Consider the following 27385-nt stretch of genomic DNA (forward strand, 5'->3'; position numbering starts at 1 on the left):
AGAACTGACTGACTTGAGGAAAAAATGCCTTGCTTCATGACTCCAAGTGGCTCTCACCTGATTAAGCATTGCAGCTTTTAGGATCTGTGGTTGGCACAAACATCCTGAAGAATGGCTATGTGAGAGATGGTTTAGTATGATTTCATATAGGCAGACAAAGTCTATTTACAAAAAATCATAAACCTCCTCATAAAATTCCTTGCTCCTTTCAGTGCTTTTCTATTTTTATCATCTCTTAAGGAAGTAAAGTTAATATATTTCCAAGAGGCTTAGGGAATAGGCAGGAGTTTGAGTTTCTGTTATTTGTTCCCTTTTTTTGTGGTTTGCCTTTTAGGCATGGTATGAATTTTAGTTGCAATATAATTGGCTCCCAAAGGAGAATGTTTCATTTCTAGATTTTGAACAATTGGATCAATGAAGTTCAAATGTTGTTTTCATCAACTTAAGATTTTGACTTGATTCTAAAGCCAGTGATTTGTTTATTATTACTATTTCTATTTTCCATAAAATACAGTGTATATATGTTGATTAAAAATACAAATTTTCATTTAGAAGTAATATTTTTATGTAGTTTCTTTATTTCAGTAATCGTTTTTTACATGCAAGTGGCTTCAGGGAAAAATCTTCTGTATGTGAAATGTTACTGCTCCTGATCATAGGTCATTTCTCTCTAAATATTATGGCAAACTCTGAGGGCAAAGAGCATGATACTGTTGTAAAGTAGTGCTGTGAAATAATGGTATGAAATTTTATTGCATGGAATTCATTACAGCATGTTACATTATATTAGACTCATAACAGTGAGTACACTAGTAGTGTACTTACATTACTAGTGGTGGAATAAAGAGGTATTATTTTTAGCAAGGGAAATTTCAAATATTTGAAATAAAAGAAGGAAAGGAAGTTTTTATGTTAGGTTTAAGACTTCAGTTTCTACAAAAAGAATGATGATGGCTATTTGTCTTCTAGGAATTTGATCCTGAAGAGTTCTACTATCTTTTAGAAGCAGCTGAAGGCCATGCTAAAGAGGGACAAGGCATTAAAACAGACATCCCACGATATATTATTAGCCAGCTGGGCTTAAATAAAGATCCTTTGGAAGGTAAGTGCATTTTCTGATCCAGATACAGACTTCAGGATTCTTCCCTCTCAATATGTTTAATTATTCTGATAATCTGCATGTTCCTGAAAAGGGTCAAAATAAAGATGGTAGCAGAACAAGCATTCACTAATTCCCCACAGTATTATCATGAGATTGGAGTCATTAAAAAGGCCATCTGCGATGTTTCTGTTGTGAATAGCATTCTGAAATACTCTGTCAATGACAATTGTCATCTTACTACAGCCTGACAGTGCAACTTTGTTATTTCAGCTGTAGGTGAAGGGTATTGGTACAATTTGATAGCATCCAACTGTAGGTAAATGGAACTGGACTGAGCTGTTTGTTTGTCAGTGCTCCTAGAAGTCTTTCCCATTCCTGTTAAAATAGAAAAATCTCTCTTTCTGGGTAGTTTGTGTGTCTGTGTTGAAGGTATTTCTAGAGGGTTTGAGTTTTGATGAATGTATTGTCAATGCAGAGTATTTGTTTGCTTGATTCTTCTAAGGCTGTGTTGGGAAAACTAAATATCTTCTGTCTCCAAACTCTGTTTCCTCCTGAGACCAGACTCTATCATTGGCGACAAACTGAAATTGATTCATCATATTCAGTGCCAGTCCTGCAATTTGGAAAGAATTGGCAGAAATGTCAAGGAAAATGAACCTAGCTAGTGCCAAGAAATACAATAAACTTTTTTTTAACCAGTTCTCATGATACAAGGTCTCATTTCTTTCAGTCAAAGGCGCAGTTGTTGTATCGTGTGTTAAAAGAAAACTCCTCTGTGTTCAGCTTCAGCAGCTTGTGAAGTTCAGCATTGCCAGATATTGCTAGAAATTTGGTTAGACCTAATTCAGTTCGGTAGGGTTTTGCCACTGATGACAGATTTAAAGAAAGTTAAGCCTCTTACTGGTCCAGTTTTTGTCTTCATGGAAGAATTCCTTCATTTGATCTTAGTTTATGTTAACTGAGATGTAGATTAAAGGAGTTTTAAAGGAGATTTTGCTTGGATCCATTGTGCTTAGGGTGCTAGACCAATTGGGAAATTTTATATATACAGTGTTTTCCTTGTCATCTTGGAAAAGACAAAGAAATAGCCTGACTGTCTGCAAGGTAAAGGTATGTCTTGATTTAGAGAGGTGTTCATCTGGCCTAGGAAATTTGTTGATTCTTTAATGATCAAGCATGCAAGATTTAGTTTGGAGTCTGGGTTGAGGAGTATTGGAATTGGTTCTACTGATTGTCTCCGGCTTCGTGGACAGAAGTGTTTCTCATCATGAGCCAGGGATCTGACACTAGCCAAATTTAATATCTTTAGATTTTTATGAACTGTTTATTGTGAGAGAGGTCTAGAAACAAACACTGTATATAAATAAGGATACTATTTTTTCAGACTATTTATGCAATCGTATTTCCTCTAGGACATATAATAACATTACATATTTAGATATTAATGCACATAGTTGAGTATTAATGAATATAACATAAACTTGGAAGCATTCCAGGATAATTGAAAACTATTTTGTCTTTCCAAGGGAGAGAAATAGGCTATATGGTCTCATAGTAAATACTGAGGGATGTATGATACATGAATTACTGATCTTTGGTTCAATTGGAGATTTGGAAAATTAATTTGTCTGTCATTTTAAATGATAATGTGTATACAGATTTGTGGTCAAATCATTTGGATCATGATTCATGCTAGTGCTTTACCACCTTCCTGTAAAAAGTGATACTTATAGGCAGAATAAATCACTGTGCAATGACTTCTTAAATGATAAAGTTTTGGTTTGAAATTTATGCCTCTATATACAAGGACATTTTCTAAGCAAAAATAATTAAAGAATGGCACTATAGGTTTATGACCTGGAATTTTGCACAAGGAAAATTATTTTAAAATAGTATATTTATTGTTACAAGAAAAAAAAATTACCTGAAGGTTATCCTCCTGAGAGAGCTTTAAATTCTTTGTATGGAAAAAATATAAAATAATTTGTAAAAATTTAAGTAGTAGGTGAACCAAATATTTCAAAACAAACAAAATTCACCTCAGTAATACCACTTATCCTGAAACACAGAACTGTACTTTTAACTAAGCTGTTAAACTGTCTGCAGTGTTCATAAATGTTAATGCTATGGATTTTACTTTCTCTGCTTAACCTCCTTTGTTCACAGCCATAGCTGTAGTGTCCTTTCTTTGAGTGAAATGATGCATGCATTACTTGGAGAAAATGGTAGATAAATTTATACTGTAGTGAAAGCAATACTACAACAGATTCAGCACTTAGAAGAGACTGGTGGCTGCATTTCTGAAGAGTTCCCCGGGGAGAAATTTTTCTTCCTGATTTTTAAATTATGATTTTTACCTTTTTGAATCATGAGTCTTCAAAAATAGTTTAAATCAGTGAAAGAAATGTTTAATGGTATTTAGATAAGTTTTAAAAAAATCTCTTCGGGCACTGCAAAATGGTTCCATATTTGCCTCTTTTTAGAAGGTGACTCATGGTTTCATTCCAATATACCTACTCCTTGCAAATAACATTTATTTGTTAGATAATGGCTATTTTGTGAACTTCTGTTTTTGAAATTACTCATTTTAATTTGCTGTTTCAGTTGAGAAGGCTGCCCAAGTGTATTATTTTAGCTGGTTTGATTCTCACCTGTACAATAAAGGTGTCATCAACACTTCTGTTATAAAACCCTCATGTTCACAAAACTGACTCTTGCCAGGGAAATTTCAAGTTGGTAAATATAATTTTAGCTTAAAATTGGGAGAGGGGGGAATTTTCTGGGTTTGTGTTTTGTTTTTCTTTTTTAATCTTATATGAGACCTGTTTGTTCTCACTGCAGTTAAATTTCACTGTTTGACTTCAGATTTTAGAATGTTAATTTCTTTGACACTTCAAAGATCTGTTTGGTTTTTTCAAACTGATGTGTTGGATAGTGATTGCAATTGGGAGTTACTCCATAGGTGTTCCAGTAGAAAATAAACTGTCATTGATTTTCTCCTAATAACTGCAATAAATGTTGTGCAGAATTTTAATTCTAATAGTCACTTTATTGTATGGAAAAATCCAGATCATATATTCTATGTGAATATTCCATTATTTTTCATATTAATAAATTTGGTTAACAGTCCTGAGATAATAATGAACCTCACAAATTTCAAGAGATCTGATCTCCCAACACATAACTATGGTAAAATGTGCATCTTTGGCTATGTAGCATATGCAATTAACTATGTAGATGGTTGAAGTCATACCAAACTTCCTAGGGTCTTCTAACACTTCTTCTGGGGTGTATTAGAAGAGGTGTGGTTGGTAGGTTAAGGGAGGTTCTCCTTCCCCTCTACTCTGCCCTGGTGAGGCCTCATCTGGAGTATTGTATGCAGTTCTGGGCCCCCCAGCTCAAGAAGGACAGGGAGCTGCTTTAGAGAGCCCAGCACAGAGACACAAAAATGATTAAGGAAGTTGAACTTCTTCCTTATGAGGAGAATCTGAGTGAGCTGGGGCTCTTTAGCTTGGAAAGGAGGAGACTAAGAGGTCATTCACATTTATAAATATCTAAATATCATGAGGATGGAGCCAGCCTCTTCTCAGTGATGCCCAAAGACAGAATGAGGAGCAATGGGTGGAAGTTGAGGCATAGGAGGTTCCATGTGAACCTGAGAAAGAATTTTTTCACTGTGAGAGTGATGGAGCACTGGAACAGGCTGCCCAGGGAGGTTGTGGAGACTCCCTCTCTGGAGATATTCACAAACCATCTGGATGTGTTCCAGTGTGATCTGGTCTAGGTGATCCTGCTCTGGTAGGGGGGCTGGACCAGATGTTCCAGCCCCTAACATTCTGTGATTCTGTGAAATGCCAGCTGCTTAGCTTTCATTATCCAAATGAGAACTTAGTTACTGAGTCCCTGAAGAACAGGGCTGGCTGAAAAGCTCTGCAGCAGAGTTAAGTTGCAGACCCCTGAAATCTTAATTTCCTGGAGAAGTCGTCTGTTCTACTGACTCCATAGCTGATAAGCTTCCAAAAAATTTACTTCTGTCTTATTGTGTTAAGCGTATCAGCATTTGTGTGTAGAAGATGTAAACCATTTGGATTACATTTCTGTATCAACTGGAAGCTTTCTCCTTCCCAAGCGAGCCCAAGAAGAATGGGGCCTATGTTTAACCCTGCAGAGGCTGATCATCAGTGATAACAGTATTGCTCTTCATTATTTCATGGTTGTTTGAATTCTTCAGTGGAAGATTGTGTAGTGGGTACTCATTTTCTAGGTAGGATTTTTTTTTAATAGATATTCTTGGAGATGCCCTAAAAGTTATTTGGCAAGTACTTCAGTTATGACAGCATGTTTAAATAATCCAGAAACTGTCACTGCTCAGATTTTCTGCTCTTCATTTAGTTTTGTATTTGCTCTAGTTTGATACTAAGTTTATAATCTTTGTTTTCAGAAATAGCTCAGCTAGCTAACTGTGATAGTGGGACAGCAGAAACTCTGGAAGTGGATGAATCAGTAAATGTAAGTTTTCAAGTTGTATTGCTGCTTTTGCTGAATCTGAGCAAGGGAAAATACATGGTGTTATATTCCTGTCAGCCTTGCTGCATTTTATTTCCTGCTGATGTGTGTAAACATATTGAACAAAACAGTGGTTAGTCCTCAGAGTAATGCCGTGGTGCTTAGCAGACAGCAGCGTCACAAAAAAATTGACAGCAAAATATTCCACGGTGTTGATGTCCACCCTGTTAAAATTCTTTTACCACAAAATCCACCACTAGTTTCTTATTTCTTTTTAATGAAGATATTTTTCACTTAGAAGGACTTTAAAGCCATTTCATAAAAAATGTAGTATTTTTAAACAGTCGATTTACAGAGACAGCTAATGACACAACTGAGAGACTCTTAACAGGTCCAGTGAGGAAACCAGGAAGAAATATTAACTTTGTCAGTACAGGCTATCTGGAAGATTGTGGATTGTTCTTTTGAATCAGTGTTAAAAAATGCTTGACTACAGTAATGGCTATCTTACTTTGTCAGAGGCTTATTCAGGTTGACAAAAGAAAAATTAATTTGAGGAGTTCATTCTAAGTACTGTGGGCTTAAATGCTCTCAAATTGTTACTTTTAGAAGTTGGTTCTTAAAATGTGGATTTGACTGAACATAGTAGATTGAGTTCTAAAAAAATAGTATCTATTTTCTGTGCAAGTGAATGGAAAAAGTAGGTACAATTTTAGAGGGATGCATAGGCAGTTGTATTTTATGGCTGTTTATAAATGTTAGTAGATTTTTAAGTACAGGAATCAAGGTGTCTGTTAAGCTAGTTCTGATAGGCTACAGAAAAGGAATCATCCTCTGATATGTCATACTATCTTGAAATAATTTCTGTCTTTCTGGCAAAATGTCACCTACAAAGGCTTCCAGAGTTGTGACGTGAAAGGTGGTTCTTACTCTATTTTGTTGATCTGCACTTGTATTTAGTGGAAGGATACTGAGAAATTGGAGAAAAGACAGAGAATGGCTAGAAGACTTAAAGTACTGAAGTGCTCAGAAGAATCTAAGGTGCAGACTCTCTTAGCTGTAGCTAAGAAATGGCAACTGCAAAGTTACTTATGCAAATATTGGAAAAGTACAAGAATAACAGTGTAATGAACAAAAGCAAGGGAGGTGATGAAATGAGTAAAGGAAAAAGACAGAGTGACTATGTGGAAATATTTTCTCAAAGAATACACACATGAACTGACATGATGCGTAGCTTAAAGCACAGGGCCATTCCAAATCCTCACAAGTACGCTGTTACAAAGAGACCTGTGCTGGCAAGACAAATGGGCTGAACAATTTAATGCATTGTCTTTCTCTGCTTCTGTATGTAGTTTGTTATATTAGTCGCTAATACCTTTCTAGCAAGCATTTAATTGAAAATATTACAACCAGGTCTACTTTAAACCATAACTGCTACCAAACTGCCTGAGTTATAGAACTTCTTGGAGAATCGGAAAACTCATCTAAAAGGATGTTCTGGATTTGGGAAACTGAATTTGGAGTCTCGTGTCCTCATCACCCCCTCTGCATTTTAATTCAGTCTTCTAGAGTCTAGTCTTCAAGACTAATCAAAAATTAAAGCTAGAAAAAAAGGTTGTGCAGTACTCAAGACAACTCCATTTGGAAGATGTTCTGGCGTACAATTAGGTGAAAGTGACCTCTGTTACACTATAATTGCTGTATATTTATCTTCCATGTTTTTTCTCTTATTTTGTCCCTTCTTACAGTCTACCCTAAGTTGTATTGGAGTCTATCCTAACATAATTTCAAAATGTTCAAAAGTTTATTTAGATAAACAGGAGCTCATTGACATTTTGTTACTACTGTCCTGAACTACAGTCTGTACTAAAAAGGGAGAGCAATGTCCAACAAATGCCTGGTGGGATTCACAGAGGTTCTTAACACTGGATAGAAATTGCCAGAAGCTTTTGAGCTTGTCTGCTGTAATCTTTGCATGTAGATAAGCAGTGTAACACAGCTTTTCCATTAAAAAGCAGCTTTGCTTCAGGAGACCCTTTGGTCCCTCTTCTGTGCTAGCTGTGATGAGCTGTCCAGACCTTTCAGCTGATCCATCAGGGTGTGGCAGTCTGGTGATAGTTGGGTTTTGATTGTACTTTATTTCCCCCTATTTTTTAAAGTAAGTGCTGTATTGATTTCATTCTTGCTTCTCTTTTACTTCGAAGAGCTCGAATGCATCACTGAAGCTGAAGAGGAAACCTCGGGAAAGTGATTTTGAAACAATTAAACTGATTAGTAATGGAGCTTATGGGTGAGTAATCCATGAGTGTAAGAGCTGTTTTGCATTTTACTTTTGCTTAACTTCCCATAATTTCTTATTGAATAAGTGTTTATGTGAGGGAATTTATTTGCACTGCGTTCTTCATGCTGCCTTCCCATTTTGTTGCTTGCATTCGAGGTTCAGAAGAACAACTTTTTTGAAGGCCTGCTAGGCATTAATGAATTATTGTGAGCTACGCTGAATTAAAGTACATACTATAATACGACAGACATTCTTCGAAAGTAGGTGTCACGTGGTGCCAAAGATGAAATCTGAATAAATCAAAAGGCAGATTCAAAGCCATCTCTATAGTACTGGAAAACGCCTTGTGAAACAGAAGAAAACTGCATCTGTAGGGAGACAGATTGCTAAAAAACGAGTGCTTGCTTGACCTAAAAATACTGAAGTATAAACAGATTTCCTTAAATAGGGCAGAGCTGGTTTTGGACACTCTTCTATCCTCAAATTTCAACAGTTAGGTCTTAGGGAATTCTTTTTAATTGGTTAGTTTGTGAGAACTTGGAAAGTGATACAAGTAATTTGGAAGTACTGTAGTAGACCAAGAGAAAATTCTTAGCCTATGCCTTTAATGAACATGAAATGTTTTCTGGAAGAGCTGTTCAGGAATTCTCTTATCAGCAGGCAGAAGACTGTATTCAGTTGTGTTTTCTGATCAGATACTATCTGTTAGAATCTCAGTTGGCTCCTTCTCTGTACTGAAATATATCAGGTGAGGAACTGTTGGTCTCTGTAACCTGCAGGTTTCAACCTGGTTGAAAAAAGAAGGGTTTCCATCTTGAGGTGAAGAGGCCATTGCCAAATGTGACAGTATCTAATCCAAGCAGTGGAGAAGGCTGTACTGCTGTCCACCACAGACCCTCTTAGTTTCACTGTGCTACTTGTGCTTGAAGTAGGAAGCAGTAGTGACCTGGTGGGACTCAGAAGCCTTTGAAGAGACCTTGAATGTAGAAGAGAAGGCACCTGCAATCTACCCACTGGAGTTCTGTGTGTCGTTTTAATGGCCTGACCCTGATGGGTGCAGTAATGATCTTAGATCGTATTTAGTTAAAGGTAACCCTGAGTTCTTGGGCAAGGAGTGTTTACGTACTTCCTGATAGTCTTGGTTGTGATAGCTTGGGTGGAAGCTGCTGCTTGTGTCTAGACTTGCCTGCACAGCTCAACAAAAAGTCTGAAGGAAATAGCATAATTTGTGTTAAAGTTGAGAAAGTAGCCATAAATAGCAACTCAGTAATCAGCCTCTGTGTGATTCATTTTCTCAGAACTTATTCCTAGGCAAACTCATTTCTTACCGTATGCCAGTTTCTCCTAGTTGCCCCAGGACTTCAAAAGCATTACTTCCAGCAGTTGGCTGCTGGACCTCTTTTTGGCTACATCCCTTTGTCTTTACTTTGGCAGATGCTTAGTCCCCTCCACTCCTCCTTTTAACTGCTACTGAATTTTCTCTTAATCTTGCTGCGTGAGGATAAGAACAACCATGTCGAGTAGGTCCCCATAAAAGAAAACAGTATCTGAGTCACTAGACCTGCCCAGCTTCCCAGCGTTTAAAGGATGCTGAGAGATGGAGGGAGAACGGAGCATCTGCAGAAGAGGGCGTACTGCAACCAGCAATGTGAGGCTGGCCACTTAAAGTGAGAGGTTTGGTAGACCCTTGGCTGTTATCTGTAGGTATTACAGTCAGGAGGAGTCTCGATGAGGCATTCAGAAGTACAGATTGGAGACATTTGTCCATTTGAAACTGAAGACAAGTAAGGAGTGGAATAGAGTGAAAAGCCATGGCTTTCTATGACACATGCAATCTAGGCATGTAAATGTTGTTTGGTTTTTTTTTTCATTTGTGTTTGTGACAGGGAAAATCAATATTTGTGAAACACCTTTTTAGTGGCAGTAATACGCAAATTTTGCTATATAAATGTCACAAAAATTGGATGATATGCTGATAAATTTGTAAGGAAAAGGAAAGCTCTTAGGCGGCAAACAGCTTGGATTGTATCTGGATTCTGCATAAATCATTGTTGTCTGTAGCAAATTTTAAACCAAGGCTAGACTGGCAGGTTATACTGTGGTAGTATAAAAAGTGGAAACTGAAAATCCCATCAATTTTGTAGAGTGCTTTTGCTTTCATCCTTAAGCAAACAGTAACAAAGTAGGTTTTGTTGGTTTGACTTTTAAAGTGGTAACTTCTTAAAAGAAAAAGCAAGAACAGGAAAGAAAATAAAGGTATAAGGCCTTAGTAATTAATGTGGAGAGAAAGGACCATACTCAGTTTACTGAGACAACTGTTTGAAAGTATTTCCTGACTTAAAAGTGACTTCAACACCTAGTCACTTCCCCCCAGTTACTGTAAGTTGGGGCAGCTTAATGTTCCTTAAATTCTCCATTTTTTCAAAACTATCCAGGTGCTTGAGTGTGGTATGTCAGATTTCCCATAGGAATGGGCTGCCCAGGGAGGTGGTGGAGGCACCATCCCTGGGGGTCTTCAAGAAAAGCCTGGATGAGGCACTTAGTGCCATGGTCTAGTTGATTGGCTAGGGCTGGGTGATAGGTTGGAGTGGATGATCTTGGAGGTCTCTTCCAACCTGGTTGATTCTATGAGTGGTGCCATGTTTTTTTTAAAGAGAGCCGACAGAGATTAAACTCTCAAATCAAATTGGAGAGAAAATACGGAATTATATTTAGAGAGAGAAAACAGCAATAGACATTACAAAGCAATTACCGTGGCAAACCCCCTTGAAGTTTCCCCCATCCCCCAAAAAATAAATCTACATTCCCCAGTGCTCCAATCCTCCTCCCCCCATTCCCCCAACGCCTCTACCATCCAAGAGGCCTCCTGCTTACATGTTCCTGATAAATTGGCTCCCGCCACACACTCAGGGCAGGAGGAGGAGGAGGAAAGGAGAGCGAACTGACCTTGTTGTGAGTGTATAAAGAGATAGCAGAATTATGGGATTGAATAACAGTCTTCTAGTCCCAGAAAAAAATTTTTTAACCCTATAGCCTCAACCTGGGACAAGTGGGATGGATCATAGTATCAACAAGGATCATAGTATCAACAAGGAGGTTGTAGCCAGGTGTGGATTGGTCTCTTCTCCCAGGCAACTAGCAACAGAACAAGGGGGGACAGTCTCAAGTTGTGCTGGGGGAGGTCTAGGCTGGATGTTAGGAGGAAGTTGTTACCAGAGAGAGTGATTGGCATTGGAATGGGCTGCCCAGGGAGGTGGTGGAGGCACTGTCCCTGGAGGTGTTCAAGAGAAGACTGGACAAGGCACTTAGTGCCATGGTCTAGTTGACTGGGTAGGGCTGGGTGCTAGGTTGGACTGGCTGATCTTGGAGGTCTCTTCCAACCTGATTGATTCTGTGATTCTAAGCTATGTTTTTAATCTGTCTTCAGTGTTTTCTGCTGCTAACAATATGATTGATTGTTATAGATTGGAAGTTACAGTCAAGTTTAAAAGGAAACAACGTTATGATAAGATAAATGCTCTTTAACCCATCTACAAGAAAGCAATAATACCTGTTCCGTTCTGTGAATACAAGCAATAAACTGCTTCATAATTTATTTACCATTATAAGCAGCTGAAATAAAAGCTCTTATTGTTGCACTGCAAAGATTATTTTTCCCTTCTATATTTTTCCAGGCCATTAATTCTTTTTGAAATAAGCAAAATATATGTAAATTCTGCTCATACTTAATTTATTCTCATTATAACAAAACAAACCAACCAAACAAAAAGAAAAACACACCAAATAAAAACAACGAACAAACCCAAAACCACAACCCAACTGAAAACAAACCAGTTAGAATATTCTGTGCTCTGACTTAATAACATGGTAGTATGCTATTGTAGGATCTTCTTTATTTTGAGGCTGTAATGGAGGGTTTACTTCTGAGACAACTGTAAAAAAAAGTAACTTCTTATGTGATTTTGCTGTGATGGTTTTGCCTTCATTAGTGAAATTGAAAGCTTCAACTGCCTGACAGGATAATTGTTGGTCTTGGCATGGTGTTGCAGAGATTTGTCAGATATGTTAAACTTGACGAGTTTAAATGTAAACTGTTTCGTGAAGGTTTGATTAAATAGCAGTTCTTTGTTTTTAATTGATTGGATAAACTCATTTGTAACACGATTAAATAGCTATATAGTAGATGGTGTGTATCAGGCTTTTGGGAATGGCTAGGAATATACAAGAAGTTAAACAAGCTGTGAATCAGTAAACATGTAGGATGCTGGCCAAGTCATTAATGGCTTCACAGTCTGTCTTGTCTGACTTTATTCAGCCAGTCAAAACTTTAAAATTTGGGAACTTTGAAACTTTGACTGCATCCACAGCAACATCTTTTACATTTTCCAGCTTTTAAGAAGTAGCAAGTAGTAGCAGTCAATCTCTTCAAGTTGGTGTTGTGGAGGCAGGGAATTAATGTGGCGGAGTCAGGAATTTTATAGAAAAATAGAGTTATTTTATTTTCCCAAAACCTGCCCCCAAAACTATATACAGAAATTAATTTAGTTTTAATTAACAGATTCAGTTCGAGAAAATCTACAGGAAACCATAGGTAATTTGACTATGTTGGAAGTCAGAAGTTGGAAAAGGCTTTAGCTATTATTTTATAGCATTTTTCCTTAACGATAAAGCTGAGCCAAAATAACTCACGGTCAGGCTGACTTGGTCCAGCGGCCTGTGCTCTCGCTCTCTTTTAGAAGCCGCAGGAGGGTCGTTAAGAGGTATTCAGGTCTGCACAAAAGGTGTTAATGGGTGAAGCAGTCCTTTGGAACAGAGCGCCAGGGGCTCCTGCTGCAGAATGTATCCAGGCCAGGCGAGGGTGGTGGGGGAAAAGTCTCAGGCAGGCAGGATCTCTAAGGTGGGAACCCCAAAGGCAGGAAGCCCCCCAATATTTATACCCTCCCTAGACACAGAGCAGAGTTACCACTTCCTTAGGCGCGAAGACCACAGCCAATCCCAGCCCGACTCCAGCGCGGGCACTGCACGGGCACTCATTGTGCCGGAAGGGCCCTTTGCTCTGCCCCCATCACGCCTGCAGGGCAGGGGCAGGGAAACAGATGCCTTTTCCTCTCCCATTCAAACCACAGAGGGAGAGGAATTCAGGGATATACAGGACTCCAGGACAGCTGGCATCGGCCTTACTTCCTGAAGCAACTCATCAAAATAAAATTTTCATCAATGTTCAGTTTTTCTTCACCAATGTATAACTGTGTCTGCTTGAAGCGAATAAATGATGCCACTTTTGGACCTCCTTTGAATGCTTTTACTTCTAGAGAGATGGTAATGTCAGCATGTGCATGACATACTGGGTAATGCTGTTGCTTGATAAATTTTAAAACTTGGAATGTTGGCTCAAGCAGCTGCTGCTTCTAAACTGCAAGTACTCACTCCTGTCATTTCTGAACTCAGTTGACAGTGCTTGCTCTGGTGTAATTGTATTGGAACTGAGACGAAGAAAGTTCCACAGCTGTGGAATAGCACCATGTCAGCGTGACACAGGTTAATTCACCATCGGCCTGGCAGCCACCAGCAGAAGTGAGAAGGGATAGAGAGAGGCATGGCTTTGTAGGTTCACTGAAATAGCACCAGCTCTGAATGGACTGCAGGTCTAATTATTCTTTTCCTTTTTTTCAGTCATACACAGGGTTAAACGGGTCTTCACAGAATAAGGAGCTTCGATCCTAGAAACCCACAGTTTTAAAGAGAAGTTTAGAAAGTACAGGCTGGCAATTTCTGTGCTAGGGATTTCATATTTGTCATTCATTATGGACTTACTCTAAACTATGAACTTTGAACTTAGGCACTTTATCGCCCTTGAGTGAGCCTCCCTTCACAGTACAGCACAGACTGAGCGACTTCCCTTTTTTTAATGCATATCATGTGTGGATCTAGTATCAGCAGCTGATGCAGTTCTCTTGGTGTTGGGAGAAAGGTGGTTACTCTGTTAAAAGGCTTATATTTTATCCTTCCTGAATGTGCAGGATGCTACAAATGAGTGAGGAACTCAGTTTCTTGTTTCATTTGCAAATGCAGAACAGTTTACTCATAGGAGATCTGGATAACAGCTTCATCATTTTCCGTCTATATTTACTATCTGCTGTAAAGACAGAAGGCATTGATGTTGATGGAGAAGTAATTTTATTAGTCAAAACTTGGGACATGTTAGAACAAGTAGGGCAAATACCATTTGGGAGAGAAGCATCATAGACATAGTGTTCTCTTCTACAGTTGGAGAGCTGTTCATTTGCTTCTAAGCACACTTGGATGCATCTGAAATACCGATGAGAGGAGGGTATGTGTTTAGTCTTGGGGTTTAAAAGACCTACACTGTATTGCATGTTTGTTAGGAATGCTGCAGTGCTTTAGGCAGCATTTACCCCTGCCCCAAAATAAACACTGTCAGGTCATAGATGTCACCTAGCTAGGAGGTGGTGCGGTGAATTCTAATCTGTAAACTTTTACCATATTGCTATTTTATGAATTACAGCCTAACATGTGGCTCCTCATCACTAGCGGCAACAGCAGACATGACTCCAGGACAGCAGAGAATCTATCAGTCTCTTCTGAGGAAATCACTTAAATTAAATGTAGCTCCTGGTGTGGAGCCTAAACTTTTAAAGCATCAAGTACAGTACTTGTGTTTCCGCGGGGAGTTCAAGGTTCTTTGACAAATGAAATAGAGTGTAGCAGTATGGGCAGGATCTATTCCAAAGTTAATATAGTTTTACTAATTTTGATATGCAGGAATCTCACCACAGACCATAGTTTTTTAATAATAGGTTCTTTACACAGTCATGGAAGGTATTACACCAAGGGGAAAACAGTGCATCTAGAACACTTAAGAAGTAAATAGCAATATAAGAAACATTAAACTATTTTGGAAAGAGAATCTTGTAGCCAATATGCCACCTGCCCTCGGGGAAGACCCAAGAAGCTCCTTTCTGCTTAAGGCAGAAGGCACTTGGATTTAGTTAGAGGGAAGCTTTTGAATATCTACTCGCAAAATGTTGTCTCCAGACTCCTGGAGCTGAATTAGAGTTTCCAGACAGTACCCAAACACATGAAGGAAGTTTTGTTGGTATCTTAATAGCAGTTGGGGTTTCTAGTTCTTCCTAGGCTTTAACAGGCTGAAGGGAAAGAGGCAGATGATATCTGTCCTGATTCTGGTTCCTCTTGGGCTTCAGACTTGGCGCGAAGGTTTACAGAGGTGCAAGCAAGGTGTCTTGCGGATGCAAGGAGAGCATGATGTTGGTGGCACCTCTCACCACATCGTGAGGCACTTAATGCCTTCTCCTGATAAACTTGAGGCACTTATTTTTTTCAGGTACTTCAAGCCCAAAACATCAGGGCTTGTTATTATAAAGCAGACAGGGCCCAGTAGGGCAGATCAGAGCACATTGTTAGAGCAGAGCGCACTGCTTGCAACTTATCTCCATTTATATTTGCCTGAGTGTAATGGCTCCTTTGGCCACAGAGGTTCACTGATTACAATGGCACTTTGCCAAACTGACCGTATTAGATGAAACCAGGTCTTGCTTAGCCTTTTTTTGGACAAGACAAGTGCACCTGTGGGTACCTGTTTATCACTTTAGGAGGGGACATAATGGCCAAAACCTTTGTTTTCCTCCCGCCCGTGCTTCCCCCATCAGTGGTAGGGAGGGGCAACCGAGGACTTATTTTAGGCCTGTTAGCTTTCCACATATGGTCAAAGCAACATGGCTTCATTAGCCTCAGGCACTGAGTGTAGACTAGATTATAAAGTGACTCTAAAAGTTAAAGTTACCAGAGAGCTGTAAACTAGGCCTGAAGCTTATGAGTACTTAGGAAAAAAAAAAACAAAAAAACAAAAACAACAGAACTAGAATCTTGCTTGTAAGAATGGAATAATAGCTTGCATAATATTTGAGCTGCAGCAGTTTACCAGCCCAGTTAAATGCTTTAGCATTTTTCTTGTTATCTTCACATATGTGTGGTGTTTTATATGTGTGCCTAGCTAAAAATATTTTAGAGATACTTTTCCAAACTCGGATTTATGCTCAAAGTGGAATAAAGTAATATTTGGACAGTGCCAAAGTTAATTTCCTTATTTCTCTTGGAAAGTGAACTTACCTTGTGATGGTGAAATACAGCATTAGTAAAATACTGAGTACTTGTGTACTTGTTGAGACTCATATAGTGAAATTAGAGATTGTTTCTGAGATCTCTTTTCACCCTGTTATGAAAAAAAGATGGGTGATATGAAAAGCAGATTCTTAGTTTGAAACCACAGGAGGTTGCAACAACGCTTTTCTAGTTGTGGCTACCACAACCAGAGCATACCACTGTCACTGAATTGATTGACACAGCAGTCTGGGTGTTCTTAATACATTGGTTTTGTGTAAGAGAAATCCTCAAATTTACAGTTGTCTGTAATATGCTGAAAAATGTGGACAGCATTTCATGATCATGAAAGTAGAAGTGCTCTACTATCTCTCACAGACACTTAGAAAACAAATACAGATTTCCATGTTGCACTCCAGCTCTAGTGTTCTGAAAAATAAAGAGTAGAGATAGATGTGGAGAAGTGACTCTGAGAAGAAAAAGAAAAGTGCAAGTTTACTGCTGACCGACTGAATGTTGCAAATTGACAGCCTTCAGGCAAGTGAAAGTCCATCACAACGTACGCAATAATCTGATACAGGTTGCAAGTCAGGGTTACTATTTTCAGAGAACGTGAAAGCTGCCTGGTGGAAGACGATGTAGAGATGCAGATTTGCCAGCCAGCTGAATATGAGGTAGCAGGGTGCTCAGGTGACCAAAACAACTAACAGCCTTCTGGCCTCTATCATGAATAGTGTAGACAGCAGAAGTAGAGAAGTCATTGTACCCCCATACTTAGTGCTGGTGAGGATGTGAAGGCTGTGTTGGGCCCCTTGCTACGAGAACGGCCTTGAGAAGCTGGAGCTGTTGAAGAGTCTAGAGAAAATGTCGCATGGGGAGAGGCTGAAGGAACAGGAGGTGTTTAGCCTAAAGGCTGAAAGGAAACATTATTCTCCACAACTACTTCAGAGGAGGTTTCAGCATTTTACAAGCGGCAGATCAAGACTAAATGGTCTGAAGTTGTTCTAGGGAAAGTTTAGATTGGCTATTGGGTTAAAAAATTTTCACTGAAAAGGTTGAAGTGCTCTAACAGACATCAGGGAAGTAGTCTAATCACCATCCCTGGGGTTATTTTAGATGTAAAATGTGGTGCTTAGAGGACACAGCCTCAGGCTGTGCCAGGGCAGATTTAGGCTTGAGGTGAGGAGAAAGTTCTTCACTGAGAGAGTCATTGGACACTGGAATGGGCTGCCCAGGGAGGTGGTGGAGTCGCCGTCCCTGGAGCTGTTCAAGGCAGGACTGGACGTGGCACTTGGTGCCATGGTCTAGCCTCGAGCTCTGTGGTAAAGGGTTGGACTTGATGATCTGTGAGGTCTCTTCCAACCCTGATGATACTGTGATACTGTGATATGGTTTAGAGAAGGACTTGACAGTGCGAGGGACTTTATGATCGTAAAGGTCTTTCTCATGTAAATGATGCTTTGAAGATCATTTAAAAACACTTGACGTGACATAGTGTGTGTATGTATGTGTAAATGTGAAAGAGACAACTCTGTTGCAGTTATTGTGTGACTTCAGCACACTTGAGCTATTTTTTTTCTGAGTAGTAGCGGATAATTGAATTCTAGTTGAAAGTTAAACATTTAACTGCCTGTCACTAAAACTGAAGAAGGCAGTTTAGAGAGATGGAGAAACATAGCCAGCATGTCCCAGGTATTTACAAGGTTAGACAGTCCTAGAACTTACTGTTTCTTCCTCTTTAAATATGATGGTAATTACCCTACAGACCCACGGGTTCTACAAGAGGGGATTTATCAAGGTACTTGTCCTGGTCTGAATTAAAACAGAACAAATTCTGTTCAGTGACATAATTTTCAGCTCGGTCGCCTCTAAGTAACAGCACTTTCTGAAGTTAATGGCATGTGTTCACAGACTGTGTCTGCTTCTAGGACATATTTAGTATTTACAGTTAGTACCAAAGATTGATGCTTGGGCCAAAGTTCCTGCTGTGTTGGGAAAATGCCACACCTGCACGGAGAAGCAGACAGTGGAGGTGACCCTAAACTGAACAATGAGGTCTTCAGTTCTCTTTACATTGTATTTGGTATAAAGCTAAGGGGTCGTGAGAGTGAGCTGCTTCCTCTTCACATGAGCCAGCAGTGTGCCCAGGTGGCCAAGAGAGCCAGTGGCATCCTGGCCTGCATCAGGAATGGTGTGGTCAGCAGGAGCAGGGAGGTCATTCTGCCCCTGGACTCTGCACTGGTTAGACCACACCTTGAGTACTGTGTTCAGTTCTGGGCCCCCCAGTTTAGGAGGGACATTGAGATGCTTGAGCGTGTCCAGAGAAGGGCGACGAGGCTGGTGAGAGGCCTTGAGCACAGCCCTACGAGGAGAGGCTTAGGGAGCTGGGGTTGTTTAGCCTGGAGAAGAGGAGGCTCAGGGGTGACCTCATTGCTGTCTACAACTACTTGAAGGGAGATTGTAGCCAGGTCGGAGTTGGTCTCTTCTCCCAGACAACCAGCAACAGAACACGGGAACACAGTCTCAAGTTGTGGTGGGGGAGGTCTAGGCTGGATGTTAGGAGGAAGTTGTTACCAGAGAGAGTGATTGGCATTGGAATGGGCTGCCCAGGGAGGTGGTGGAGTTGCCGTCCCTGGAGGTGTTCAAGAAAAGCCTGGATGAGGCACTTAGTGCCATGGTCTAGTTGACTGGATAGGGCTGGGGGATAGGCTGGACTGGATGATCTTGGAGGTCTCTTCCAACCTGATTGATTCTATGATACATCTGCTGCTGAGTCCAGTCTGGTACTTCTGCCTTAGCACCCTTGATGACAGTGAATAATGGCCATTGTTGGAGTGGGTTTGATATTGGTTTGTATGTGTTTCATCCTATTATTATTGTTTCTAGTAAAGCAGTTTTAATTTTCTTTTCCTACATCTGTCTCACTTTTTCCCTTGTTTGTGTCATTGGCAAGGGAGAGGGACTGATGGAGGTTGTCTGCCACTTGTTTAGTGGCTGGCCCAGCCCCAACCCTTCACAGTGCTCTGAATATATGCTCTGGCTAATACGTGTCTTTCAAGAGTTCATATTGGCACACTGTCCAAATTAAAGCTTTGAGAAAGGTCTGCTGAGTCCTTAGTCTTCAATTCACTTATGTAACTTTGTTTTTTCAAGGATCATGCCTGAAGGGCTCATTTTTCTACATGCAAGGAGTGTGTGAGGGAACTGGAGTAGGGAAGGGAAAAGACAAAGAGATGGAGATTAAGAAGCTAAAACTGACTGACAGGAAATAGCAACAAAAGCGAGAGGAAAACTGGAATGTAAGAGAGAGAGAGAGAAAAGAAATATAACAAAGGGCTGGAGAGGGAGTAGTATGTGAGAGAAGCAGTAGTAAGAGGTGCAGGAGGCCTGAAGGTGTGAAGCCAGCTGGGAGGAATACTGAAGCTGAGTAACTGATTCTTTATTCCAGTTATGGAGGGGGAGAAGAGAGTGAGGCTTAATAGAGTGTGTGAAGGGCAGGGTTTTGCACGTGTGGTTTCCTCCTACTTTCATAATGGTGTGGAGTCTTCTGCTTGCCCCACACTCAAAGAGGAATAAGGGATTAATAAATGCTTTTGGAATCAGTAAGCAGAACGTTCTTGTCTAGAAAAGGTTTTCCCCCGCCAAGGAAAGAAGCATATTGATTTATTTTTTTTAGCATCTTTAACTTTGGTAGCTGTGGGAAGTTCTTTGTAGAAACAGTAAGGAAATAATTCCTTTTTCTGTTTGAGTGAATAATTGTATGCTAATAATATGATTTTATGGGGACAAGAGACCTTCAAAAGTACGTAACTGAGTCTCATTTTTTTCCTCCTCTGTTTTCTCCTTTCAGACCTTTCTTTCCATAAACACTCATTACTGTGGTAATTATATAGTGGAAATACTATAAGCATTAAATGCTGCAAGGCAAGCATTTTCAAGATTTGCCTCGAGATTTTGAGAAATTGAGCAGTCTTGTGTCAGTTATTCATGGCCTATCCAATTGAGGATTTCCTTCCTTTTGCTTTTCTTGCTGCCTTGACCTAATCTAAACAAATCTACAAGGAAGTTTGTATCTATCAGTCCAGTGGAAATTCTTTATGCCAAGACACATCTTAATCCTGCAGTATAATGAAATTAATGTGATGATCTTTATTTTGGATTACATGCTGGTGACCTGCTGCTAATATGGATGTCAGGGACTGAGTAAGAACAGACATTTTTTGCACTTGGCAATAAGGGAGCCACCTCATTGAGCAGCTTCTGAGAAACTTTTCTGAGACTCCTGTGATGTGTTGTAAAATCCCATGGACAGAATCTGAGTCACAATTACCTGGCAGCACACTCAGAGTACAAGCACTTGTTAGAGTGATTTATAACATTGTGCCATAGCCAGGTTTTGATGGAAGCACTCAGAATCTGCCTGAGCTGAGAGCATTTGTTGTATCTGTTGGGGAGACATCTGATCTATCTGTTGTTTGCTTTAGGGAACAGTGGAGTTGTTTGATTTGTGTAGCAGTTTGTGTTGACCAAGACTCGCTTGGGTATGAGCTGGAGATTTGTAGCTGTTCTGTAATGTGAAAGATAACCAATTCTTTAAAAAAAAAGATGTTACCAGAAAAAAGTGCTTCAAAGCATATTGTTAACATTTATTCAGACTTTGAAAAAACATTTTCTCTCCCATTTGAACTTCTCCAGTGCGGTTTATTTTGTGAGACACAAAGAAACCAGACAGAGATTTGCTATGAAGAAAATTAATAAGCAGAATCTCATCCTCCGAAACCAGATCCAGCAAGCCTTTGTGGAGCGTGATATCCTGACATTTGCAGAAAATCCATTCGTTGTCAGCATGTATTGCTCCTTTGAAACAAGGCGGCATTTATGCATGGTCATGGAGTACGTTGAAGGTAAAATGTTTGTTTTGTTTTACAAAGGAAGGGGAGAAACAAAAATAACTCATGATACTTTGCCATTAGAATGGGCTACCCAGGGAGGTGGTGGAGGCACCGTCCCTGGAGGTGTTCAAGAAAAGCCTGGATGAGGCACTCAGTGCCATGGTCTAGTTGACTGGCTAGGGCTGGGTGCTAGGTTGGACTGGATGATCTTGGAGGTCTCTTCCAACCTGGTTGATTTTGATTCTATGATTCTATTAGAAAGGCCTTCTGTGTGTCTTCTGCACTCTACCAATACAAATTTAGGGTCTGAATCTAACAGCAGAGTAGGTTTTAGTTTGGGGTTTTTTTGCCAGTCATAATCTCCCTGTGTAAAACACTTCATGCACCAGGTATAATGGGTAATAACTGGGGTTTTTAGTAGATACTGTAATGAAGAAAGGAAGTGGGATGCAATTTGAAAGTTGCTGATGTTGAAGGGGAAAAATGAACAGATAGTGTAAGGTATAAAATCATAGAATCAGTCAGGGTTAGAAGGGACCACAAGGATCATCTAGTTCCAACCTCCCTGCCATGGGCAGGGACACCCTACTCTAGATCAGCCTGGCCAGAGCCTCATCCTGCCTCGCCTCAACCACCTCCAGGGATGGACCTTCAACCACCTCCCTGGGCAACCCATTACAGGCTCTCACCACTCTCATGTTGAAGAACTTCCTCCTCAAGTCCAGTTTGAACCTACCCACCTCCAGCTTTGCTCCTTTGCCCTAGTCCTGTCCTGTTGATATCCTAAGAAGTCTCTCCCCAGCTTTTTTTGTAGGTCCCCTTCAGATACTGGAGGGCCACAATAAGGTCACCTCGGAGCCGCCTCCTCTGTATAGCCCCAACTCTTTCAGTCTGTCCTCATAGGAGAAGTGCTTCAGTCCTCTGATGGTCATCCCTGTGGTACCCATGCTATGGTTACGCAGGCTTCTCTTGCATGTCCCCCCACATCCCACCTTTGTGATACTTTCCTAGTACAGTAGCTGACATGGTTACATGTTCAACTCAATCAGCTAATTGGACAACAACTATTTGTGACTACTGTTTCTGCGGCATGTATGGATCATACTAATACACCACCAAATGTATTGCATTATTTGGAACATTTGTCCTTGTTCCACAGGTGGAGACTGTGCAACTTTGATGAAGAATATGGGTCCCTTACCTGTAGATATGGCAAGGATGTACTTTGCAGAGACTGTTCTGGCTTTGGAATACCTTCATAATTATGGAATTGTCCACAGGGATTTGAAACCAGACAAGTATGTGCATACCTTATAACCAAAAGAGAGAGGACTTTGAAATTGTTAGGCAAATAGGTGTAAATTCGGTTTGAATGTTTGTGAATTTATGTACATTCGTGATGTCTGCTCAGTATTTTAATTGTCATTAGCTGCAGTTACAAGAAAGGCATTTTTTTCAAAAAGAGTTCTTTAAGGTAGAAGAGGCAATCAGAGTACATAAAAAAAACCAACCAAGTCTGGCTGAAGTGGAGGGGAATGCATTTTGATGATTAAGGAAAAGATCTTTCAAAGTATGCTTAAAACATCATTTAATAAAAAGTGTTATCAACTTGCAGGTACTTGAGTACATGAAAACAAGGTTGACCATACTGGGAAAACTTCCCTATTGCATGAATGTTTTTTTTTCTGGTTATTTAGAAATACAATATTGTTTTTATACATGTAAACAACATTAAAACAAGTAGCTGTAGTAAAATGTATGGCTGTTGCAGCTCCATTAATGCTCTTCCTGTTTCACATTTGAAGAAAGAAAAAGAAAAAAATGTAGAAATCATGTCTGTTGAGTGGCAGTACCTTCATAGCATGATACCTTAGGCCAGTGTAGTATTGTTTGCTAATTAACTTAGTACCTGAGTTTCTTTCAAGTGACCCAGCTTTCTGCAGAAGGAAAATGCTTGCCTTCAGAAGTGACACTTCCTATTCTGGGTCTTTCATATGACGACTGTTTCTTTTTCTTCAAAGTGTTCATCTCTCAGCAGCTGCAGATCCTATAAAATGTTGTGCAATTGCCTCTTAAGCGTTTGTTTACATCTGATAATAATAGTAACAAATGCAAAACTGTCAGATTTGTTAACTTGTTTATTTTGTACCTGGTTAAATTAGATTTTAAACTGTCCTTATGTTTTGCAGTTCTATTGAAACATTTTCATCCAAGTGTAATAGTAATAATAATCACATAATGGTGGAGTACAACACAATAACTTCAGATCGGTTTGATTTTCAGTTTGCTGGTGACATCCATGGGCCATATAAAACTTACGGACTTTGGCCTGTCAAAAGTGGGGCTAATGAGTTTGACTACCAATTTGTATGAGGGTCACATTGAGAAGGATGCCAGAGAATTCCTTGACAAACAAGTAAGACACTTTTTTTTTACCTCTGTGTTCAGTATTCAAATGAAGTAATGTTTTTCCAGTAGAATGTGCTGCAATACTGTATAAACTGTTTTTCTTCATTGCCGTTCCAATTGTGTGTGGCAGTTACTTTTAATGATGCCCTGCAGGTTATTCAAGGGTTTTTTTTCTTTCTACATTAGGATCTATTAGTAAGATGAACAACCTAATTGTGTTCAAGTGAAACTGTAAGAAAGACAAATGGAAAGCTGTTGTTAAAAGGAATTCAGAAGTCTCAGTAGAGTACTTTGTGGAGCTCATGATGCGTTGTACTACCAAGGGTGCTAAAAATCCTTGCTATGGCCCATTTCCCTTCAAGCATGCCACATTACCATTGCTCACAATCTGCTTGCTATAAAAGTTACTTAAGATAAAACTATCACAACTTCTGTGTAAAGATAAGGATATGTTTAAATTAAAGTATTTGCCATGATGGACTCGCGTGTATAAAACACAAACTGTCCTTTACCAGACATTACATTTCAAGAATTAAAAATGATGTGACATAGCTCAGTTAGGCTTGGTTTACTGTCATGCTTATCTTCTTTCCTTTAGGTCTGTGGCACACCAGAATACATAGCCCCTGAAGTGATACTGAGACAGGGTTATGGGAAACCAGTGGACTGGTGGGCTATGGGAATTATCCTTTATGAATTTCTTGTTGGATGTGTGCCATTCTTTGGAGACACACCAGAAGAGCTGTTTGGACAAGTAATCAGTGGTGAGGATCACTATAAAATAAATGCTATATTTCTTGGCTTGTTGTGAAATATTTCAATTTCTGCTAACAGTGAAGATATTTAGAACTTTATTAATAAGGTGGTTTTTTCAAGATAGCTTTGCTCGTAATCTCCGTAGTTATAGCACTGTAGCACACAATTTGCTGTCAAAGCGATAAGAACAAATTTGGACTAAAAGCTGAACATTTAAGCTGCACTGTTAGAAAAGCAGTATTGGTAGAAGAGCAGTGCTTCTGTGGCACAATGATGTCAGTAAAGAAACTGGACAAGAGAATAAATGGTTAGAATGCATTTGCGTAAATGGGAAAATGCCTCATGGTGTGGTGAAGAAATTAACAAAGATGCAATAAAACCCTAACACAAATGTCTCCCAAATAATAAATAATGTGAAAGAGAAGGAAAGAAATTCACTTGACAGATTGTTAATGATTTCATTGGTGGTTGTTGTAGTGTAATGTTGTTTCTGTAGCAGCTGTTCTTCTTCCATTTAAAATTCAATCACCTTTTAATCTTAACCTGCAAGCTGACCCTACGTATTATGTGGCTTGTGGCAAAACTGAACGATAATTAAACAGAATTGTTTACTATCCTACCTGCTGTTTTCCATAAATTTCCCAAATGCATAGATGTAGAGGGCCTCTTACTTACGGCAAAAGTTTAACAGAATGGCACCTCTCTTGCTATTTCCCAGGCTGTTTTATGCTCTGCTTAAGATATCTAATAGCTAGCAAAACAACAATCAAAAAAGCCAAGCATACAAAAGAAAAACAATAGAAACAAAACTAAGGACACCTGATTCCTTACCCTCAGAGAAAACAACAAATACACGTTTGTGCTGGAGAGACTCTTGTCATTATTTCTGAAGTTGAAACCCAGACTTGTTTTTAAACAAATGAAATAGATTTGTGAGTTGCCTCTGGTGTATGACTTCTTTATACAACTGTTCATGGATTTATAACCGTATCGTTTTCTGATATGATATGCTGAGGCCTAAATGGCAGCTAGAATCAACTGTTTAATTAACACAAGCAGCAAATGCTGGCTTTGTTCTGGATACCTCACAGCTGCTATGCATATTCATGTTTTTATTTCCAAATCACATTTAAACTGCAGTGGAAGCTATAGGCAGGCACATAGAAATAACTCATGTTTTTATTGCATTTCCAGACACAGGCACATGTGTGTTTATCTTTATGCTCTCTGACTGGGAGAAAAGGAGAGACTAGTATAAAATTAATGGCAAATTTTTCACTTCAGACTTTATTTTGTGGTGTTTATTTTACATTCTTGTAGATGATACTTACAGAACTCTATCTGTTTGAATGTGTCCATTTATATTCCAGAGATTATCTATAGAAGTGTATGCTTGTAAATCTGATATATTCCCACTTGCTCTCTAAATCTGTTGGTCAGCTTAGCTTCTTGTTTTGATACTGGAGTCATTATTTTCTTCTATTTTGAATAACCATACTTCATGAAATCATACATAGCATCTTCAGAACTCTTTTGTTGGATAAGCTCCTTGTGCTAAATATATGGTCTCTTTGTATTAATCTGTTATATTATAGAACCCACACTATAGCCTAGATTTTTTTATTCCAGTTTCTGTGGGTGAAGTCTACATTCTACTTTAAAAATCTTAACACCATCATTTTACCTGACTCTTTCTTCATTCTAGGTTGCCTTTCCTGCTCCCAGTTTGTATTGAGTACAGCTGTGGAGTCCTCAGTGTAAACTTAAAATGCCTAAAACAATTTGTGTTAAAAATAATGCTCCAGAAACAAGCTGCATTTCATGCCAACTTATTTCAGTACCTTTTCTTAAACTTTGAAATAGATTAAACTCATGTATAGCTTTTAATTGTGATAATGTTGAAGAAAAACTTTGGATTGTATGATGGTAACAAATTCCTTAATAGCCTTCTGTGTGTCCCAGGCATTTAGCATTCTGCTTATCTGATGCCAAAATCCTTCCAATAAACTTAGGCACAGTTTTGTCTGAACTTGCAGTGTATTACATTTGTGGAGGCAGCTTCTGCTGAAAAATAGACAAAATTTACTATGTGTGTTATTATAAATCACAGAATCATAGAATCAACCAGGTTGGAAGAGACCTCCAGGATCATCCAGTCCAACCTATCACCCAGCCCTATCCAATCAGCCAGCCCATGGCACTAAGTGCCTCATACTGAAATTGGCACAATTTTATGTTGTTTCATTTAGATGAAAGTTCCTTTGAGTTTTCATTCAGCCCAATAAAGAATTTCATATCTTGGTTGTATGAGACCCAAAGTGCTATAAAGTGAAAAAGCCTTAGTAGTATAAGAGTCAGCAGAATGAGGTGGATTTACTCTGAAGTATAAGGCACTCGGAAAAAAATTCCATTTGCAGGTGTCTCTTCTGATGAGAGTCTAATACCATGGTTCATAGTCAAGAAATTAGTGATTCCAATGACTCTACTGTCAAGGTGATTACAGTGTGAACAGTGACTGCTGGGTCAGGTCAGCAGTGTCCGTCTTAACAGCAGTTGTCATGGAACAGAACTAAATTTAAATCATGATTTTGGGCAGGGAGGAAGAAGGGGCTGCATACAAGTCATGCTAATACTTTGCAGTAGTTTTGCATGAACCAAGCATTCCTGTGTTTTGTTGTTAAACACTGCTTGGTGTTAAGTGATACTTTTGGTGGAAAAGGGAACATATGTTTATGGAGTCTGCATAAAGAGTACAACAATTTGAAGTAGTAGATACTGAACAGAGAAGCATGAAAAAGTTGTCTTAACTTTACTGGTAGTTCATGATGAGAACTTTCACACAGTTTCTACTGAATGACAGGATCATACTTCAATAATAACAACTTTCTGTTTTGCTAGACGAAATCAACTGGCCTGAAAAGGATGAGGCACCACCTCCAGATGCCCAGGATCTAATTACTTTGCTGCTCAGACAGAATCCTTTGGAAAGACTGGGAACAGGTTAGGAGGCACTATTTGCAATTGTTACTCTGTGGGAAATAGTTCCTGTATTCAATATTGGGAGCTTTTGTTTACCTGTTAGTTTTGCCTGGGAAACATCTGTTAAGACGAGTAGCATGGTAACATGCTGTTACAGCAGAGGGTATTCTGTAGCTTCAGACCAGAAGTATGTGCCTAATAAGATGATGATATGGATATTTTTTGAGTTTATACGTGGTCATCTGTGTTTAGTTTTCTGTTCATTTGGTAATTAAAACAGTAGTGCTTCAAAGACCAAGTTAGCCATTGGACCAGGTTCCT

At 39.3% G+C, this 27385-nt stretch overlaps 1 protein-coding gene across 11 annotated transcripts in view; it reads left to right on the plus strand.

Moving 5' to 3' along the window:
* The window catches only part of MAST4 (microtubule associated serine/threonine kinase family member 4), a 354406-nt gene that overhangs the window by 299084 nt on the left and 27937 nt on the right, over nucleotides 1-27385 (plus strand). For all 11 annotated transcript variants that reach the window (XM_064140713.1, XM_064140716.1, XM_064140714.1 and 8 more), the window contains 8 exons: nucleotides 970-1102; nucleotides 5544-5611; nucleotides 7813-7898; nucleotides 20724-20932; nucleotides 22080-22218; nucleotides 23204-23336; nucleotides 23928-24093; nucleotides 26984-27085. In XM_064140713.1, coding sequence (XP_063996783.1) covers nucleotides 970-1102; nucleotides 5544-5611; nucleotides 7813-7898; nucleotides 20724-20932; nucleotides 22080-22218; nucleotides 23204-23336; nucleotides 23928-24093; nucleotides 26984-27085 — 1036 coding nt within the window. The remainder of the gene's footprint in view (nucleotides 1-969; nucleotides 1103-5543; nucleotides 5612-7812; nucleotides 7899-20723; nucleotides 20933-22079; nucleotides 22219-23203; nucleotides 23337-23927; nucleotides 24094-26983; nucleotides 27086-27385) is intronic.

This window comes from Pogoniulus pusillus, chromosome Z, assembly GCF_015220805.1.
Source record: "Pogoniulus pusillus isolate bPogPus1 chromosome Z, bPogPus1.pri, whole genome shotgun sequence".
In the NCBI taxonomy this organism is placed as follows: Eukaryota; Metazoa; Chordata; class Aves; order Piciformes; family Lybiidae; genus Pogoniulus; species Pogoniulus pusillus.